This window comes from Protopterus annectens, chromosome 11.part0, assembly GCF_019279795.1.
Source record: "Protopterus annectens isolate FY-2018-M chromosome 11.part0, PAN1.0, whole genome shotgun sequence".
Taxonomy (NCBI): Eukaryota; Metazoa; Chordata; order Ceratodontiformes; family Protopteridae; genus Protopterus; species Protopterus annectens.
In genome coordinates this window covers 1,197,827,893-1,197,849,339 of record NC_056745.1, presented here as the reverse complement: position 1 = coordinate 1,197,849,339, position 21,447 = coordinate 1,197,827,893, and the positions used below count along the sequence as shown (strand labels likewise).

The 21,447-nt window shown below is 44.2% G+C and overlaps 1 protein-coding gene across 1 annotated transcript in view; it reads right to left on the bottom strand.

The window, feature by feature from the left end:
- The window catches only part of DLD (dihydrolipoamide dehydrogenase), a 1,015,110-nt gene that overhangs the window by 442,325 nt on the left and 551,338 nt on the right, over nt 1-21,447 (bottom strand). Inside the window, exon 8 of the mRNA XM_044088560.1 lies at nt 20,622-20,723. Within this exon, the coding sequence (XP_043944495.1) occupies nt 20,622-20,723 (102 nt within the window). The remainder of the gene's footprint in view (nt 1-20,621; nt 20,724-21,447) is intronic.

Here is a 21,447-nt window from a genome sequence, read left to right as displayed (position 1 = left end):
GTATAAATATCATCTACGAACACCCTAGCAGAGAAGGCTGACAAGGTAGCAACCAACCTGACAGATTAAGCCCTAGGCAGACGAGGTAACTCTAAGCCTCTGAGAGAATGTTGTGTCTTTCGGCTTTTCCCTGTTAGGGGTCGCCACAGCGGAACTCAGGTCTGCTAATAATTGGCAGATTTTTAGGTGCCGAGTTGCCAACCCTGATGCACAACCTTCAACGAAGGTACGCCCATTCACGCATGTCTCCACACAGATGACGCTCTAGCTGAGAATCGAACAGGACAACATCTTACTGTGAGGTGACAACGCTACCGCAGCACCACCACTTACAGTTTGAAATCCACTTGGAAACTGTTACCTTAGACATTGCTTGTCCAGCAAGAAGCATTCATCTAAAAGGCAAGAAACAATTGATCAGATTTTCCTGAAAGCTTTAGTCCTGTACAAGTAAAATCTTAACTGCTTATGTACATCCAGTGCATGGAGTAGGTATTTACTTCTATTGGAATGATCCAGAAAAAAGGCAACTGAACAGAGTGGTTGACATTAGTTTCAGTGGCTACCCTTGGCATGAAGGAACGATTAGTTCTCAAGGCCACTCTGCCTTTGTGAAAAATGATATATGGCAGCTTGGACAACAAAGCCTGCAACTCTGAGGCACTCTTAGCTGAAGTTATGGTGACAAGAAAGGCCGTCTTCCAGGACAAGAACTTAATATCACAGGAATGAGACAACTTGAATGGACTTTAAGTGACAGACTGCAACATCACAGTCAAATCCCAAGGAGGAGAAGGACCTTTGACAGGGGGCCTGAGCAGAAACGCACCTTTCATGAAGGTCTTGCATAGTCTGGAGGAAAAGGTAGACTCCTACTAACATGAAAATTGGAAATGGCTGCCAACTGCACCTTATGGTAGAGAAACTGGCACTGTCTTGATAAAGAGATGATAAAAACAGAAGAATATCACAAACTGGAGCAGAGAAGGGATCGAGATTTCCTTCAGCAGCCCCAAAGGAAAACAATTTCCACTTATTGGCGTAGAGTTTTTGAGTAGATGGTTTCTGAGAGGCAAGAATAATTTTCTTAACAGGGGAAGTCAGCCTGGACTCTTAGTATCACGGGAAGTGGACAAACCATGCGGTCAGATGAAGGGATCAGAGGTTTGGGGTTTTCAGCCCTGAAGGATGAGAGATAAGATACGGTGTGGGATCTAGCATCCATGGAGGATATTTCAGACAAAACTGTATGAAGGGAAACCACACCTGACGAGGCCAGAAAGAGGCAATGAGGATCATGAGACACTTCAGTCTGTGGGCTTTCTGCAGTACCTTGGGGATCAATGGGATCAGTGGATATGCATAAAGGAGACCCAGAGGGCAATCGTGGAATAGAGCGTCCTTCGGGGACCGCCCTTCTGGGGAGATAAGGGAAGTACCTGCTGCCTTTGATGTTCATTGGGGATGCAAAGTGGTTGTAGCAAGGCTGGCCCCATTGGCCGAATATCTGAAATGCCACTAATGGATTCAGGGACCACTTGTGCAGGCTCAAGATGGACCTGCTGAGTCTATCTGCCAACATGCTGGGACTCCCTGGGTATGTGTATTGCAAGAAGAAAGCGACTGGAAGAAATCGCCCATTCCCACACTCTCATGTCCTTTCTGCACACTGGATAAGAATGTATTCCACAGGGGTGGTTTATATATTGGGTTGTTCATGGAAAAATATGTGGTACATAGGACAGACGTGACGCATGGTAAGAATCCGTAATTTGGAGCATTTAAAAGACATTAGAAATCAAAATTTGACTAGCCCTGTTGCTAAACATTTTCATGAGACACATTGTAGTGCTTCTAGTAGTTTAATATTTAGCATACTGGGAAAGCCCTTCCTTCAAAGAGGGGATGACATTGTAGTGAAATTATTGGAGTTAGAAACTAGAATGATTTTTAAGTTTCATACTTTAAAGCCTAATGGTATGAATCAGGAATTACGTAATTAATTAATTAATTATTGTATTTAATATATTTATTTATTTCAAATTCATGGTCACTTTAAAATTTTGGAATTTGATGTTTTACACTTTTGATTGTTTAATAAGTTAACTAAGATATTAATTGTCTAAATGAGTATATAAGCATTATGCTTACATTCAATTAACTGTGATCCTTGAAGGCGAATTGCCGAGGTACCAGATCGCTGGAATAAAGAAAGTTATTGGTGAAGTGCTGGCAGTTTGTGTGTTTTTCCTTAAGAATGCATTCCCCCCTGCTTGTTGATGTACCAGACCACTGACATGGATTGTAATCGTCCTCATATGAAGGCAAGCCTGAAAGGCTTGCAACGTCAGGAAGACTGCTCTCATCTTTAGAACGTTTATGTGCAAATTGGTCTCTCAAGGGGACCATGTGCCTTGGACTGTTCTGCCCTGAAAACCCCCCTCCACCCTCGAGGGGAAGTGTCCATGGTCACTGTAGCCGTGGGAGGGAGAAGAGAAAAAGATCTGCCTCAGAAGAGGTCTTCTGAAAGAAGCCACCACTGAAGATGTTGTCTGTAAATGGGTGTCTGTCATATTGGTACAGACATAAGATAATAGAGAATAAACCTTTGGACTGCTAGCATCCACTGGAATACTCACATGTAATAATCTCACCAGTAGTACAAGGAGAATAGCTGCTGACATGGACCCCATAGCCTTGAGAATGAGATGTGCCCTGCAGTAACTGGACCTCTAAGAACAGCCTTGATTTGCTGCTTGAGTAAATCCACTCTCTGAGGGGACAAAGCTGTATTTTCTGTCACTGTATTGGGTTCCTATAAACTCCAAACTTTACACCAGAGTTAGTTTTGACTTTGCCACATTGATCATAACGCCTGATTTATTGAAGGTCTCCAAAAGGTACTACTTCGCTAATGTCAGACGATGCTTTGTGGGTACCGTAAGGAGCCAATCGTCCAGGTATAGAACAACCTGGAATCCCTGCAGTCACAAGTATGGTGCGATCACTGCCATGCATTTGGTAAACACCAAGGGGCCTGTGGTGAGTCCAAAGTGCAGGACTCTGAACTGAAAATGATTGGCTCCCAGCCAGAAGTGCATATGCTTCCTGGAGTGCCTGTCTATCTTGATGTGATAGTAGGCATCCTGGAGGTATACGGAGCACATCCACTTGTCCTTGCGCAAAAGTGGCCAAATGGACTGACCAGTGACCATTCTGAACTTAGAATTCTTGACATATTCAACTCACTGAGGTCCAAAATTGGATGCAGGTCCTGTCTTTTTTGGCACCAAAAAGAACAGAGCAAGTTCCGGACCTTCTTTGCCCTGATGGGACCTCCTGGATGGCGCTTTTTTTCTAGAAGTTTAAGAACTTCTCTTTGGGTCAGTTCCCTTGGGGTGGCACGCTGAGGAGAACTCTCCTGGGACTTGGAGGTGGTTGAAAAAAGGGAATGTAAAACCCCCTGGATAGGATACTGAGCACCCACCAATCATTTGTTATGGCTGTCCAGGCTTTTGGGTGCAACGAGAACAGACCCCCGACTGCCTGCAGGACAGTCTGGCAACACCTCAAGGGCACTGAAAGGGCTTCTTGGAGAAAAGTTCTCTGAAGCCCTGGTTCTGAAGACCCCCTCTGCCTCTGGGGCGGCATCTACCATTTAACCCTCTTTCCCTGCTTCTGGAAGAGGAATCCTCACAAGCATCCTGGAAGGAACCCTGTAATTTTCGGAACCAAAGTTTCTTACCTCCGTGCTGGTTCTTGGAAAAAGACCTCTGGGGGATACAAAACATGATCCCTACCACTGACAATGTTTTTCCTTCCTGCTTACTGTGGGTCAAATGTCTACCTGGCTGATGGTCCAATAAAGAGAGGAACAATCAGATAGAGCAAGGGTTCTGCAAACCCACACAACCGTATCCATGCATGACACCTCAAGGCAATGCCTGCACTGGCCGCTCAAGAGGTACCCTCAGCAGCATTAGAGATTAACCTCACTGAGGAGTTGGCAAGAGAGGGCAGAGTGGTGAGCTGGGAGGAGGACCATTTTGAGGCCCTTGGCAGACATCAACTCTGAAAGACAGTTGGCTAGTTCAGCAACCAGGTCTCTTTGGAGGTGGGTAAAGTGCACCAAATAGTTAAAAGAGTTCTCAAGCCAAAAGTGTCTGAGCCATAGACGCAGTTCCCATGTCTATCGAGCGAGACTCCCTGTTCAGGGAATGGAAGGTGGAGCTCTGATTAGTCAGCTCCTTTTTGGTGGCCGCTACAACCACAATGGCATCAACCGGAATGCCTTTGCTCCAATACATCCTATCGGAAGGGTGACTCAAGAACTTGTCAGCCTTTTTGGGGACCGGGACAATAGTGTCAGGTTCCTTCCATGCCCTGCACGAAATAAGGTCCTTGAGCTCATCCGCAGGGGGGAGGGACACCATGGAAGTAGATGGGCCTGTCCTGAAAGCCTTCAGGAAAACAGAATCCTCTGAAGACGGGGGTTGGGATGACCATCCACCTTTGTGTTTCAACAGTTCCAAAATGTCTCGAAAGGAGACATTGTCTGGCGGAGACCTGAGGACCCATCCCCCTCATCAAAATCTGTCCAAGTGCCTCCTCTTACACTTTCTCTTCTATGATCTCCTCTGTGTGGAGCTCAGGGGAGGACTCAGAAGAGAGGGGAACTCCCTAGGGGGTTAGATGTCACCTGAATGCTACCTCACAAGGACTGACTCTGGATAGGATGGATGGACTCAGGGCTGAGAATAGTGATGGGCTGGTATGGACCCAGTAGGGCGGAAGACACCTGCACCAGACCTGCAGAAAGTCCACTCTACCACCCAAAAAACTGATAGACTCAAGGAAACTCCCTACCTGTCCCCGGGAGCAAAGACCACCTGGGAAGAAGGAGCAGGGCCAACCCTGGGTCCCGGCCCTCCAGACAGTACTGGCCAAGCTGTTGAGGGCAGAGACCCCCCAAGGGAAGGGACCAATCCAATAAACCCAGACCTGATCCCCTCCCTAGAGACCCAACACTGAACTCTCGGAGCACAGACTTGCTCTGATCCGAAAGCAATGGAATCAATCTGATCAGGGACCCTGATGGAGTCGGAAAAGCATGGATGCTCTGACCATTGATGCCTCCCTTGGGTGAAACAGGTCCTGGAATTCCAAAATAGGGAGAGTCAGAAGAGGTGAGGGCATGCTTGAAGCCAGGGATCTCACTGAGCTAGGGTGGGCTGGAGATACCAAGAGATCCATCGCTAGCTGGGCCCTGTGGAAGCTCCTCATTATCCTGTCCATATCCATGGGCAAAGGGCTCCTGGAGGAAGCCAAGGAATGGGTGGACTTGGTCAGAGATCCAAGCCTGGACCCCGAAGCAAACTTATAATGTCCATGATCTACAGATAAGCTCCAAGGCCCAGGAGCAGAGTGCTTTGGATCCCTGGTGAATCCCGAAGGGGAAGGAGAGCCTCAAAATGGAATATTGGATCAGACACCTGCTGGACCACCTTCTTCGGATCTGAAGGAGGTGGATCTGAGGGGGACCTAACTCTAGTCAGATCCAAAAGGCCTCCACTTCGAAGAGACCTCAGAACCTACCGGCAGATTTGGAGATGTTGAATCTGACATGGCCAAAGGCAGTTGTGGATCTGGAGACCTCTGATCCAAAAGCCTAGGTCGACTGTCAGCCAATGACAGAGAAACACCCAGGGAAGCAGATGGGGCTTTCCTTTTAGAGTCCTTAGGGCCAGATGTAGCTGAGGACTTGGAGACGAGAGGACCCCTTTGAACCATGCCCTTCAAAAGCAACTTGTTATGGTGGTCTGGCAGCGCTCGAGGGTTGAATGCAGCACAGACAGAGCAATCACCCTCAACGTGGTCAGCCCCCAAACAGTAGACAGACTTCTTGTAGGTGTCAGAATTAGGCATCTTATGTCCACAAGAAGCGCAACTCAAACCCTGTAGGTCTGTCCTTCTCAGACATACCACCGGCACCAGTCAGACACACAGCCTGAAATGCACAAAACACGCCAAAGGCTAAACTACCTAACAACGAACAGCCAAGAAAAACTAATTCACTAACTATTAAAGGTAAAAACCAGACACAAATTAGGCCCTAATGCTGTTACCTACATAGCAGTATAGAAAAAGGTACCAAGCGCCAACCAGAGAGAAAAGAGGGGAGTACCACGAAACACACTAACGCTAGAGATACACTAGCAGTGGGAAAAGTGGAAGACAATTCACTTAAAGGATACTTGAAAAAAACTATCGCACCCAGCTTGAGAGCCAAGGATCATGTCCATACATAAATGCGGCAAACGATATTGGAGGGTTAGAGGGCAGAAGGGGATTATGGGACAGGGAGGAGCTCGAGCCTTGGATCGATGTCTTGTGTAGTGCAGGATTGGATCTGATGTCAGATCCAAGAACCAGTTGTGAGGAATAATGACATGGACAACATCAAATACTTGGATTTCTCTAGGTTCACAGTAATTCCCAAGTAAGCACATAGATGGAGTAAGGAGCCGCTGGCTTGAATGAGTAGGGACAGTGATAATTCAGTCTTAAGTAAAGGGACACTCAACCCCTGCAGTTGGAAACGAGTTGCTACTACTGCCATACATTTTGTTAACACCTGGGGGGCTGTGGAGTAGCCAGACGTGAACATACTTCCTGGAGTTTCTGTCCATTTTTATACGATAGCACAGATCCTGGAGATCTAGTGAGCACATCCAGTTTTTTCACAGCAGGGGTAGAGTAGACTGCACTATGACCATCTGGAATTTGGTCTTTTTTTTTACAAAATTGTTCAAGTGACAATGGTCCGGAATTGACCTTATGTCCCATTTTTTTTTCATCATAAACAACCATGAGTAAATTCTGTATTCGCTCTGGTCTGGTGGGACCTCTTAGATGACTCTTGTTAACAATTTCTCCATTTCTGAAGCGGCAGCTTCCCATCATTCTTCCCCTTCAAAGGGAAGTCTTTTTGGGTCTGTTGTGTAAGTAAAGGAATGAAGTAGTCTTGGGTGATGATCTTTTGCACCCTTTTGTCATAACTGATGGGTGTCCAAGTTTGTCACATGCAGGGGACTGACTGCCTTTACAGTGCAGCAGTCAGGCAACCATTCAGGACAGCTGGAAAGGCTTCTCAGAGAATGGCCCTCTGAAGCCTTGACTTTGTGTACCATCACTGGCTCTAGGACAATGTCAATTATAAGAGTTCCCCCTCTGCCATGCGGCGGTGATGGTGGTGAGGGTACAGTAGAATCGGTCTCCAGAACTGCGAGGCAGACATCTGTTTGACTTGTGAAACTACATTCTCTTATCTCCATTTTGGTTTCTGATGGGTGGATAATTTAAACCCTATGGCAGACAGGGACTTTTCATCTTTCTCACTTCTAGACACTCTTAGTTTAGGACAAAAAAAGCATTGGTTCATTATAAGAGGTGTTTAAAATGGGTGTCATAAAATGTTCCACCAAGTCACACAGCCATATCCAAGCATGTCTCCGGATGGATATGCCCGTGCTGGCTGCTGTAGATGCACCCCCCAGAGACGAGATACACAGAAACAATGGAAAAAGACTGGAGGGTAGCCAACTATGAAATCAAAGGATTTCTGTTGATCACAGTCAAGGTCCCTGGGAGGGATTTGGACACCTTCCTTAGTCAAATTCCTTTGAAAATGTATGACATGCTAAGTAATTCAACGCTCTCACTGAAAAAGTAGATGAGGCATGCACATCCTTCCCGGATATGTCCAACATGAGACTCCTTTCTTCAGCTAGTTCCTTCTTAGTGGCTGCTGCCATCACCACCACTGAATCTCCACCAGACCCTTGTTCCAATGTGTACAGTCTTAAGGAGCAACAACTACACAGTTTTTTTCAGGATAGGCACAGGCCAGAACTAAAAGCCTCAAGATTGACTGACTCCTTTGGGGAAAGCATTTCGGAAGACTATACAACTTTGTTTCAGAAGTTCCTTGAGGAGGTCTCATTCAGATAAATCCTTGGTGGATCGGGGGGAAATCTTCCTCAAAGTTGGTGTCGGTGTTGGGGGATTCCTCAAGGGAATCCAAGTGTCTCCTTTTGTGCTTCTGTTTTTTGTGTACCTCCTCCACAGGTTGTTGGGAGGATGACCTGGAAACTGACTGTCTCTTCTGTGAGAACCAGCTTAAGGTGTCTAGGTACTGGCTGTCCCAATGGGATAAGAAGAGGGCTGAATCCTATTTCAATGAAGTAGTCTTCTCTCTGTGGGCTGAGAGAGTACTTTCTTGACAGCCTCAAATGCAGAGCTAAACAAGGATTTGGGGAAACTTAGCCTTAGGAGCCAAAACCCCGGAGGATGCCTCAACCCTAGACACCATTCGGCTTGGATCTGAGGCTGACACTGGACCCAAACTGTCAAGTGCCGAAACTCCAAGAGAAAGGAATGACTCCAACGACCTCTGATCTGTCAACCATTTGCTCTAAGATTCAGCCAGATCTGACGTGGTTGCAGCAGACCAGATCAGAGAACTCAAAGACAAGGAAGAATGCACTCCTGGCAACGATGAAGATCTGCCCCGGGAGAAGTTCAAATCAGAGGACTCTAATCCAAGGGGTCAGAATACAGAAGGAGGCATAAGAGAATGACGGGAAGAAAAGTACAGTTGTGTACACTTATAAATGTAGATGTTCGAGTGTATTCACTGTTGCAGTCATCACATTTAAGTTATTTGCCTGAAGGTAGCCCTCAGCTGGCCTGAATACCAGAGTCTTCGGATTTCTGCATCGGATGCTGTCACTTCTTCCATGACGTCAGGTCATCAGGAGTATAAAACATGCAGCCGATGCCATTACATCAGTTTTTCTTGCCCCAGATGTCAGGTGGCCCCACAATAGGAAGCAATTACATAGTATGGTACACCACGAGCAAAAAGCAAATACACATGATATAATATATGCCAAACAAGAAGGAAAGGTAGAGCCAAGAGAAGACAAGGGGCTGGAGGGAGGGTAAAGTACAGTTGTGTACACTTACCATAAATGTAGATGTTCGAGTGTATTCACTGTAGCAGTCATCACGTTTGGGTTATCTGCTTGCAGGTAAACCTCAGTCGGCCTGATTATCAAAGTCTTGGATCCTGCTTCGGTTTCTGTCTCATCTTCCATGACGTCAGGTAGTCAGGGGTATAAAGCATGCAGCAGACACCATTTTATCATTTTTTCTTGCCCAACATGTCAGGTGCCCCATAATGGGAAGCAATTATATACAGGGTTACACCTCCAACAAAAAACAAATACACCAGAAAGCTTTAAGCATAGTAAAAAAGAATAGAGGTATAGTCAATAGAAGTCAGGGGGCTGGAGGGAGGGTAATCAGGACTGCAACAGTGAATATACTTGAACATCTACATTTATGGTAAGTGTACACAACTGTACTATGTTCTTCGTGTTTCACTGTTGCAGTCATCACATTTGGGTAGATTCCCAAAGCTAAGAATGGGAGGAAGCATCTATATAGCATTAAGACCAGCTATAAGGCCCTGCAAGATTGCAGTGGCAAAGCTAGCTCTGGATTTAGAAAAAACTGACAAATGGTAATGCTTGGTGAAGGGTATGTACAGAACTCCAGGTAGGAGCTTCTAGGATGTCCCTGGTAGGGACAGCACTGAGGAAGGCTGCAGAGGTAGATGCAGCCCTGGTGGAATGAGGTCTTATCCCCTGTGGGGTAAGGTTTTCCATGGTGCTTATAGCAGAAATGAATGCAATAGCCTATCCACTTAGAAATGGTTTACTTAGAAATGGCTTTCCCCTCTGCCCCTGCAGCAAATGCAACCAGCTGCTAAGATTTCCTGAGATATTTAGTCCTGTCCAAGTAAAATCTAAGTTGTCTGTGCACATCCAAGGAGTGCAGTATTCGTTCCTCTTTGTTCTGTGGATTAGAAAAGAAGGTTGGCAAATGAATGGACTGATTAAGGGCCACACTGGATACCACCTTGGGCATGAAGGAGGGATTGGTCCTGAGGGACACCCTGTTTGCATGAAAGATGATGAAAAGCTCCACAGCCATGAGGGCCTGTAATTCAGACATCCTTCTTGCTGAAGCGATGGCTAGAAGGAAGACTGTTTTCCAAGAAAGGAATTTCAACTCTGCACTTGCAGCTGGCTCGAAGGGAGGTAGAGTGAGCTTTTCCAATACAAAATTAAGGTCCCAGGCTGGAGTACGGGCTCTCCTGGGTAGTCTAAAGTTTTTGGCCCCTCTGAGGAATTGCTTCAGCAGTGGATGAGAGAAGAGGGGTGGTTCTGTATTGTAATGAGCTGAAATGGCTGAAGCATGAATTTTGATGGAGGAAAAGGAAAGGCCCTTGTGAAGCATCTCAGTTAAGTACTGAAGAATCTGAGGAAAGTTGGGCGCTACTGTGCCCATCCCATGAGTCTGGCTCCAGGAACAGAATCTTTTCCATTTCTCAGCATAGGATTTTCTAGTACTAGGCCTCCTTGCCTCCAGAATGACATCCATCACTTGCTTACTGAGGGGATGGGAATGGAGAGATCAGGTAATTAGCCAGGCTGCCAAGTTCAGGATTTGAAGTTGTGGGTGCAGTATCTGGCCCTCTTGCTGAGACAGCAGAGCGGGGGTCTGAGGCAGGTGCCATGGTGCGAGCAGTGACACACTGCGCAAGAGGGGGTAGTAGTGTTGGCGTGGCCAGTCTGGTGCAATCAGTATTGTCCTTGATTTGCCCTGTTTGATCTTTAGCAGTACCTTGGAGAGGAGAGGCAGAGGGGGAAAGGCATAAACCGATCGGTTTTTCCAGGTGAAGGACAGGGCATCCACTTTCCAAGCTTATTTGTGGGGAGTCCTTATGCAGAATTTGTCTAACTGGTAGTTCTGGGGGGAGGCAAACAGGTCCATCTCTGGGCTCCCCCATTTGTTTCTCAACATGTTGAAAATCTTTGGTTCCAGTTTCCCCTCGTGTGGGTCCATGAGATTTCTGCTTAGGTTGTCTGCCAATGTATTTAGCTTTCCTGGCAGGAACTGAGCCTGTAGGTGCACTTGGAAGCTCAAGGCTGTGTTCCACATAGCCATGGCTAGTCTGCAGAGAGGGTATGAGTGGGTTCCCCCCTGCTTATGTACCACATAGTGGTGTTTGTCCGTCTTTACCAATAATTGTCCTGGAAGAATATGGTCCTCGAAGGCTGTCTGAGCATACTGTACAGCTAACATTTCTTTTTGATTGATATGCAGGTGCATTTGACTTTGGTTCCATTTGCCCTGAATGCACTGCCCTGCCAAGTGGGCCCCCCCATGCATAGCCTGATGAGTCTGTTGTTAGGGTTTGGGCGGCAGGGGGTAGAGTGAATGGCAGTCCCTTGTTTTGGTGGTAGGCCTCTGCCCACCCAAGGAACTCTATCTGTAGACAAGGTATGATGGGAATCATTGATTCTAGATCCTGAGAATGTTGACTCCATAGGATTTTTAGATACCATTGTAGTTTCCTCACAAGCAGTCTTGCGTATGGAATTAGTAGAATGCAGGAGGCCATGAACTCCAGGGCTTGCAGAATTTTCCTTGCAGATAGCTGGGTCTTTGTGGCCAGTAGTTTGAAGTAGGCTGTCAAATGAACTTTTTTCTCTGGCGTAAGGTAGGCCATCTGGGAAGTTGTACTCAAGCTTGCTCCCAGGAATACAATTTGTTGGCAGGGTACAAGATGTGATTTCTTTTCATTTATGGTGTACCCCAGAGAAGTTAGCAATTTCTTTACAAATGCCAGATGATTTAATAGTATGTCCTGGCTTACTGCCAGAATTAGACAATCGTCCAGGTATGGGTATATTTAAATATTTCTTTGCCTGCAAAATGCAATGACTGGAGCTAGGCACTTTGTGAATACCCTGGGCGCAGTAGATAAGCCAAAGGGCAGTGTAGAGAACTGATAGTGCATGTAACCTGCTCTGAAGCGTAGGTATCTTCTGCAAGATTCCCTTATTGGGATGTGCAGGTAGGCTTCCTTTAAATACAGTGTTGCCAACCAGGCATCTTTGCCTAGCATAGGAAGCAGCTGATGAAGAGTTAGCATCTTGAATTTTGGGGTTACCAAAATGTGTTTAGGATAGACAGACCAGGGATAGGATGCCAGGAATAGTCTTTTCTGGGTACCAGGAAAAGTCTTGAGTAGAAACCTTGCCCCCATTCTTCTTCTGGATCAGGCTGAATAGCCCTGATGCTTATAAGAGAGAGAACTTGCTTTTGAGCCACTGCCCACTGATTTGGGGGTAGGTCTGGCCAGCCGTTTGGGGTAGGAAAGGAGTGGAAGTGGAATCTGCATCCTTGGGAAACTATATTTAAAACCCATTTGTCCTGGGTAATGAGTTCCCAATTTTTTGCATGCAGGGCAATCTTTCTCCTTAAAGGAACAGTCAGTTGAGCAGGGCTTGGAAGGTTTAAAGTTAAGTAATTGAGACAGTTTACCATAGGGGGTTAGTCTTACTACACCCTGCTTTGGAAGCGGAGCCTCCCACTACTTAGGCTTGTGAGTACCTTGGGACTGAAGCCTGGATGTTCTGCTGGTTCTGGGTTTGGACTGAGAAGGCCCGGAAAAGGCAAGAAAGGACCAATTCTTAGAGGGCCAATGCCTACTAAATCTGGGAGGTTGTACTTGCAGGAAATCTTTAACGGTTTGCATAGATTTAGTTTTTTTCCTCCATCTTTTTAAGTACTACTACTGCTTTGTTGCCAAACAGGTGGTCTTGATTTAAGGGAGCATCCGGTAATTTAGCTTTAACATGATTTGGCAAAGATTGCTCCTTAAGCCAAGCATGCCTTCCAAGTACAGACCCAATGACAGCAGCCCTGCAAGATGCCTCTAATGAATCAAAACCACACTGCAAAGTATGTTTTCCAACTTGTTCAGCACAATGCATTAAATCCTGTAATTCTTTATTTTCAGCACAGTCAGGAATCAACATCATTTTCTGTTTAAGCAATCCAATAATACGCTGCTGATACTTTAACATATGAAACTGGCAGTTTAAAGCCCTAATGGCCAAAGTTGCAGAAGTGTATATCTTCTTACCCCATCTATCCAGCTCCCTGGAATCTCTATCAGAGGGGGTAGGATTTTTGGCAGTAGTAGCCTTAATGCTCTTGGGTCCCTGTGAAATGGTATCGGGATCTGCAGTAGGATTTTTAAAGAGGAACTTGAGAGAGTCAAGTACCCTGCAATACCCATCTGGTTTTCTGGGAGCAGGAGGTAAAGTGTTAGGGGCCAGGCTAGACTCTGAGAAGGCAACATCTACAATGTCCAGTACAGGAGGGATAGCTAAAGGCCTGTGTTGAGGCAGGAGTAAGAATTCCCTAAGCCTCTTTTTGGAGTCAGAGTAATCCTGGCTTTTCCAGCGAAAATGCTCCCTAAGAGTATGCAAGGTTTCATCAAGGGAGAAATCCTCTGGAGGGGAAGCAGAGGGAATGGAGTCCTCTGCATCAGAATCCTCATAGGTAGATAAGGGCAAATCCTGGTCATCAGAGAAAACAGAAATTTCAGAATCCTGATCAGAAGAATCAGAAGGAAAATCAGTCCTAGGTCTCTTAGAGGGGGAAGGGTGGCTTCCCATGATTAGAGTAATAAGGTCCTCAGCAATTCTTATTTGTTTTTTAGGCATAGAGGCCTGACCACGTGGTCTGGGTGTTATTTTAGGCATAGATCGAGTTTTAGGCCTTGAAGAAGAAGATGGCGTCGGTTTAATATGCAAGTCAGTAGGCCTGAACACACCCTCAGAAGCCAGTGCCTGCACAGCGGTTCCGGACCCATCCAAGGTAGAGACATTCGCAGGTTCCACAGTCGAAGAAGCATCTTGCGGCATACCGGACTCCGAATGGGTCTCAGTAGAGGCCTGCGAATCTGAAGTAGTGGGTATCAGGGGCTGCGAAAGCGCCTCACTTAGTACCGGTGAACTGGCGACTAGCTTAGGAGAAGCGTTGTCGGCAGTGTTGGACCTATGCGGTCTGTCTCTGTCTTTATCTTTCCATTTTTTTGGAATGTCGGTAGTCGGATGGCTTACCGGAGCCATTTCTGGATAATTGAACAGAGTACCAAAATATCTGGATGCGAAAATGAACCGACGACAAATAGTACGAGGTTTGAATAAGGCACAGAACAGACAGAAATACATCGTGGTCTGGGCCTAAGCAAGAAATGTAGTATGAATGAAAATCTTTATGAGGTATTTGCTTTCCTAACTTTTACTGACATTGGTTTAGAGCAAGAAAAAGGATCCCCAACGGGGTACTTAGCTTAGTTGAAGACTTCGGATCTGAAACTTGAAAACGAAAATTTCAGGAATTGGCCGACCGGCACTTGCGAACTGCTTTTGCTTTGGGCACCGCATGGCAAGAAAGACTGATAAAAATGGCATCTGCTGCATGCTTTATACCCCTGACTACCTGACGTCATGGAAGATAAGACAGCAACCGATGCAGGACCCAAGACTTTGACAATCAGGCCGACTGAGGGCTACTGAAAGCAGATAACCCAAATGTGATGACTGTAACAGTGAAACACGAAGAACATCTGCATGCAGTTCCAAATGGCTTTCACAGAGTTCCTACTCCAAAGCGGACCAGTGAACTGAGGGAGATGTAGATCAGAGCATGTGTATGTAGTAGAGGAGATTACATCCCTCATGCCAAATGCCACTGCATTTTTGGTCTTAGGTGCAAAGAGTTCATTTTGGCAAGTGATGCTTGATCACAAATCGTAACTACTGACTACATTCAGTACACCATTTGGTAGATACAGATTCCTCAATATGCCTTTTGGAGTAAATTCTGTCAGTGAAGTCTTTCAGTGTGCAATGCAGCAATTTTTTTTCAGGCTACCCGTGTACAATAACAGTTGATGATTTACTGGTTGGAGGTAATGGTGAAGCAGAGCATGACAGAAACTTCAGGAAAGTTCTGGACAAAGGGTGTGAAGTGAATTTAGAGCTCAATCCTCTGAAGTGCAAATTCAGACTTCCAGAAGTTACTTATGTAGGTCATTTATTTACCAGTACAGGCTTGCAACCAGATCCTTCCAAGCAAACCATCATTCTTGAGATGCCAGCTCCAGACAATGTCCAAGATCTACAGCATTTTCTTGGCATGGTTAACAGTGTGAGCAAATTTATCCCTGACATTAGTGTGTTATCAGCACCTTTAAGAGAGCTGACAAGCAAAAATGTTGCATGGTCATGGTCAGAACACCAGAGAGCACTTGATAACCTCAAACAGCAAATTTCTAACCAGTCTACATTAAGATACTATGATGTCCATAAACCAGCAGTTCTTTCCTGTGATGCTTCAAAGTTTGGTCTTGGTGTGGTTATTCTTCAAGTAAGCAGTCCTGTTGCCTGTGCATCTAGAACTCTTACCCAAATGGAGATGCAGTATGCTCAAACTGAGAGGAACTTTTGGCAATTATATTCACATGTTCGAAGTTTCATGATTATATTTATCACAGCGCTATCCAGACAAACTGACCATCAACCTCTAGTCACTATTTCAAAGCAGCCTATGCATTCTGCTCCAGCAAGACTACAAAGAATGATGCTCAAATTGCAAGAGTATAATTTCAAAATGGTTTATACAAAAGGTAAACTTCTTTATCTGGCTGATACCTTATCCAGATCGCCCAGAAATACCATGGAACAGCTTGATGCAAAGAATTTTGACTTTGATGTCATGGAAGTGCGTAATTTTTCTACCACGAGACTGGATGAGCTGAGAGAGCATACAAAGACTAATCCAATTTTGCAAAGGCTCAACCACTTCATCAATGTAGGATGGCCGTCAAAGCATTCCTGTGAACTGCCAGAAGAACAACCTTACTTTCCATACAGAGATGAGATGCTGATGGAAGATGGTATCATTCTGAATGGTCCAAAAGTTGTTCTTACTTCTCACAACATGAATACATCCAGATTTTGCATACTGGTCACCCAGGTTCCGATTCTACAAAAAGACTGGCGAGAGGACTAGTATTTTGGCCTTCTCTAGCAAAAGACATTGATAAAGTGCTTTCTTCTTGTTCAGTGTGCAACAGCACAAAGCCGCATTTGCAAAAAAGAGCCACTTCAGCTAAGCCAAATTCCTGAACTACCTTGGTCAACAACAACAAATGACATATTTGAGTGGAACAGTCAACATTACTTAAGTGTTGGTAGACTCTTATTTGAACTGGTTTGAGATCAATTTGCTACCTAACCTAATGTCCAGTGCTGTTATTACTAAGATGAAATGTCATTTCTCAGTCCGTAGTAGTCAACACAAAGTTATTTCTGACAACGGTTCTCAGTTTACCAGTCAATTGTTTCAGAGATTTGCTAAAGAGTGGAACTTTATCCATGTTACTAGTGGCCCTGAATATACTCAGTCAAACAGCCTTGCTGAATGTGTAGTACAGAGTGCAAAGCAATTACTGGAGAGGTCAAAGCGCAACAATACAGATATCTTCTTGATTTTAACTCAATCTCAGAAATATACCCCGTGACAATCTACTTTGCTTGCCTGATCAGAGACTTCCATCTAGGCAAACCAGAACAACCTTGCCCATCAGTTCTAGCTCAATGTTGCCTAATGCTAAAAATAACAGAGCAATCAAAGCCCAACTTTTTAAAAAAGCATACTTCTCTGAAGTCCTGCTATGATAAAACGAGCAGATTTCTTCATCCGTTGGAAGGAGAGACAGTGAGGATGCAAACGGTGAAAGGCTTTGATCAAATTGGTCAAGTGAGAGGTATATGTACCAAGCAGAGATCCAACTTAGTGGAATCTGAGGGTATACAGTACAAGAGAAACTGCAGACTTCTTCCTGTATCAGAAGCGATACTGCAGCATCGTACCTGTGATACAGACTCTAGATCTCAGAGCAACCCTGACAACGTTCGTACCAAAGAACGTGTCACAGTATCATTCCCGTTCCTGATGTACCCAAAGTTGAACATTCCTTGAAGATGGTCCCCACTGCTAGATCCAATTCTGACTTTTATGTTACATGGTGAGGTCGTATTTCTAGACCTAGTGTAAAATACACAGCAACTTGGACAGAATTGTTTTACATGCGTCTAATTTTGTATGATTGCATGTCATATAATCAATTCTGTATAACTGCATATCGAAAGATTATTTCTGTAAATTGCATGTCATTGAATACTGTCATTTCGTATATGGACTATTTCTCAGAGAGGGAGGATGTAGATCAGAGCATGTGTATGTACATTTAAGAAGCATATCCAGATGTAGAACGTGCATATAAATACTGAGTATGTCGAGAGAACAGCCAGAGTGTTAACATGTATGAGTGTGGTAGTCAGTCTGTTTATAAGTTTATTTAAGTTTAAGTTACAAAGCCTCATTTCTGATAGGTTTGTGTGCAATAAAGCTGATTCAACAGAACCCATGAATGCTAGTCTGTTTTACCCTGACCAGACGAGCGACAGAAGCCTCCAGCAGGGTCTTCTGAAAATGATGCAGCAGCTTGTGCACATACACCATTCAGCTGCTCCCTTCCACTCACATAAAAGTCCCCATCTAAAACCAGACCTATGTGAGGAGCTCACTGACGCTGCAAAGGTGCAAGATAAAGACAGAAGTCTTCCTCAAAAACAAGAAAGGCAGAAGCAGTGGCTTCATTTATGACAGAACAGTCTACAATTCTGTCAAAGAGAACACAAACTGTCACAAAACGCTGGCAAAGATGGATGGGGATCCGAGCAAAATAAACAAACTGGTCTTACAATGGCCCCTGGAGCTGAACAAACTCACACAATAGCACACGTCTTCCATGAAATGGCTGAACAATGGAATAATGTTCAGAATTCCAAAGGAAAAAAAAAACACACAGCTCAAAGATTGACTGTATAGGGTCAAAACACAGAATGCTGTACAACTTACAAACAAACAAGCAATATGCAAGGGGCAAGCCCTCCCCCCATGTCCCCCACACCCCCCTGCTACTTATATATATATTCAGATATTATGCTACAGTGGTGAAAGGTTCAAAAACCCAGTCCCTGGTGTGCCATGATATTGCACAATAAGCTACTGGCTTTTTTAATGCTTTTTTTCTGCTCAGACCCAAAGCCATCTCTGCCAAGATCTTAAAACAGTCTGTGTTCTCCCCAGCAGAGTTAAACAGTCCTGTCTTTATGAAGCCTCTGCGTCTGCCTTTCTAGTTTCTGAGGTGGATTATTGGCTTCTGTCTTCATCGTTCTGCTTTGCAACATCAATGAGCACATCTCATAGGTCTAATTTTAGATCTGGTTAGCCCATAGGAAATGCATTTGGCATTGTGTTTCAATCTTTTGTGGTCAATCTTTCAGTCATTGGCGTTTTATTTCATTCAGGATTCTGAATGTATTCTGTGGGACAACAGGCAGGACATGAACTGGTGGGTTTGTAGCACTGCCTTCCACAGACACCTGGCTAGAAAAGCTAGGAAAAGGTGAAGACTAACACTTGAAGTCTCTTCTCACTTTGTGAGAGAGCTTGATCTTAAGGTGATGAACTGATCTAGATGACAACAAGGGAAATGAGAACAAAGAGTGGACCTTTGCGATGTCTAAATAGGACCTGCACCTTTTCCTGAAATAAGACCAGGTCCAGAGACTGATAGCTGAGTAAGTACCCCCCAAAAGAGACATTCAAAAAGGACAGCTTCAATAGTACCATCATAGTTAAAATTACAGCAAGCCACAAAAGCCACTATGAAAGCTGATGTCATTATCCTGAGCTTATCTTCTTTGAGCTCATACTCAAAGGCTGGAAAGCTTTTCCAGCATTTGATCCACACTAAGGAGGCTGTCTAAGAGACCTCTTAACTCTAAGAGGGCGTGATCAATGTGTCTTACACCTCTTTCACATTTTGACAATGGTCTGTGCACAAATCTAGGGCTGTGAGGGAGACCTTTACACATATTCTCCAGACTGGATGCTCTCAATAAAGGCCACTCTCAAGTAGCTAGGTAGACCAGCAGCTTTTTCTACACCATTTTCAGGCAGCTGTGTTACTCAGAGCTTCACACTGTGCTCTTCTCCTATGCAACACAGGATGCTGCTGCAGATCTTGGCTAACTATTTATGGCCTCACGAATACTGATAAAAAAATTAAAAATAAAAAAATAAATGTTAAACACTAAACATGAACACTTTTCCATAACAAAGGTCAGAAGTGAAATCTAAACTTTGCAAGAGTCAGAAAAGAAATGAGAGAGGCTCATGAGGTATTATACAAGTTCTCAGAGTGAAGCAAACTGCAGGAGCTTCAGACAGAAAAAAATAAAAAAAAACAGATGCGACAGAGAAAGGCTCCCTACTGAAATACTGGCACTCGAAATGCCAAGTGTTGACAAGCTCCCCTCCTCCTAAAAGAGGGACGAAAATAGAAGAGAATCTTGGGGGGTGGGGGTTGTGACACCCCCTCCAGCACCCCCCCCCAAACTTATATATACCGAGATCACTATACCTTGGAAAAAAGGGAATATTCCAAGAAATGGTATCTGTGACTTAATGTTTAAGTACATTCTTTCGGCTATTTGGTCTCCATATTTTGGGACTCGCTGTAATGGGTCCTGACATGCCAAATGGTTATACAGAGAAAAGGCGACTCTCTCACATGTAGACCCAGGAGGAGACAACCAACAGACTAAACATATGTCAAGCAAAAATCTCATTAGAAACAAATGCAAATAAAAATGTGTACAAAAATTCCACAAAAGATGACAACTTATCTGCTACCAAAGCAATCAATACAATTTTATCATGGGATTGAATGTCACATAATTATGATGATACACTTCACATTAATTTACCAAAATGGAAGTTCTATGGATTACAATACTAAGTATTCAATTGCCTGCAGGGCATAATGGAAGTAACATTACAAATAAGAAAATACAGACAATTACATTTTTGCCATTTGGTTTAATCCACTCATAACTAGAACGCAGCTTTTGATTTTTATTGGTCTGCAAAATTTACGACAATTTAAAATCAGGCACAATAATTCAGTCAATGACACTAATTCAAATGTTTAAGACATTTTTAATAAGCTTTTGTGGCCTCTGTTCCCTCTTCCCAACCCATCATCAAAAGCTTCTCTCTCATAAGACCATTCCCCTTCTTTCACCCTCAGCATCCTAAATCAACAAAGAGAGGGAGACAAAAGCCATGGATCATAGCCATCTCCCACAGAAAGGGTTGGGATTTTTTTTTAAAGGTCCTACCATTTCCACTGTTAGAAAGCATAATGCAATGCTTGTTGCACTCAGCGTTTTTGAAGACATGCAGTTTTGAAGATTTACCACCCCCAAGTAAAATGCATGCACTGCTTGGCAAGCTTGCACCTTCCCCTTGTCCCATTCCCAGTGTGAAATCTGGGATCTAGAACTTGCATCCAGGTGAAGATCCTGCATCACGACAATCCCAATACTCTTCCCATATGATAAATAAAGCTGCCACTTAGCATTTTCACCTCTTATTCAACAGCTTGTGAATCCACTCTGCAGACAGATAAAGAAACCCTTCCCATCTATGATGTAGTTAGCACTAAAACTACTATGCCATAGAGATGGCATTAACTGTTCAGAACTTCTTACCAGTTCTACTCCAATTACACCTGCGCCAATAACGACCATCTTCTCAGGAACTTTCTTCAAAGACAAGGCTCCAGTTGAAGATACAACAGACTCTTCATCAACCTGTTTCAACAAATAGAAACCTTTATTATGACAGTAATTAACTGTAACCTATTCCCAAACACATCCAATTAATTTGAATGAATGGCTTTCTCTAGGCCAAAATTTGCCTTTACTTCCATGAATTCTGCAGTGTAGCACTAAGGAATAAAATAAGAATTCACATCTCAGTTCTGACTGAAAAAAATAGTGTTTCTGGAAAGCAAGGTACAAGCATAATATTAATAACACTGTGGTATAAGAAATCCATTAACAATCATGGCAAAGACCACCCACCCCTTACTGCTGAGTAGTAGAATCCACATGGTCTGCATTCACAGTACTCTAGCTCATGGAACACATACTACTGTAAAGTTGTCTCACTAAGTCTGTTATCTTCACAGCTGTTTTACTTAATCAAGTCAGACTATAAAGAGAAGCAAACATGCAGACAGAGTCTTAATGACTGTACTAGATATGTGATGGATAAGAACCTGGCAAACCTGAGATACAGCAGTATGACTGCAAACAGTCCAAAAGTCATGCTCATATGGAAAGTTAGTACAAAGGACTAAAGTTGTGAGCAGTTACTGAGCTGCTTCCTGTGGCCAGGGTATAAGGTCAGATTCTTTTCACCTTAATTTACCTATTGTGTTACTATGAGTAAGTCATTTAACTAAACAGTGCTCCCCGGCTGCCCCTGAAAATGGACCATTGTGTCCAGTGGGCTTACCCAGTCAGAGACAAA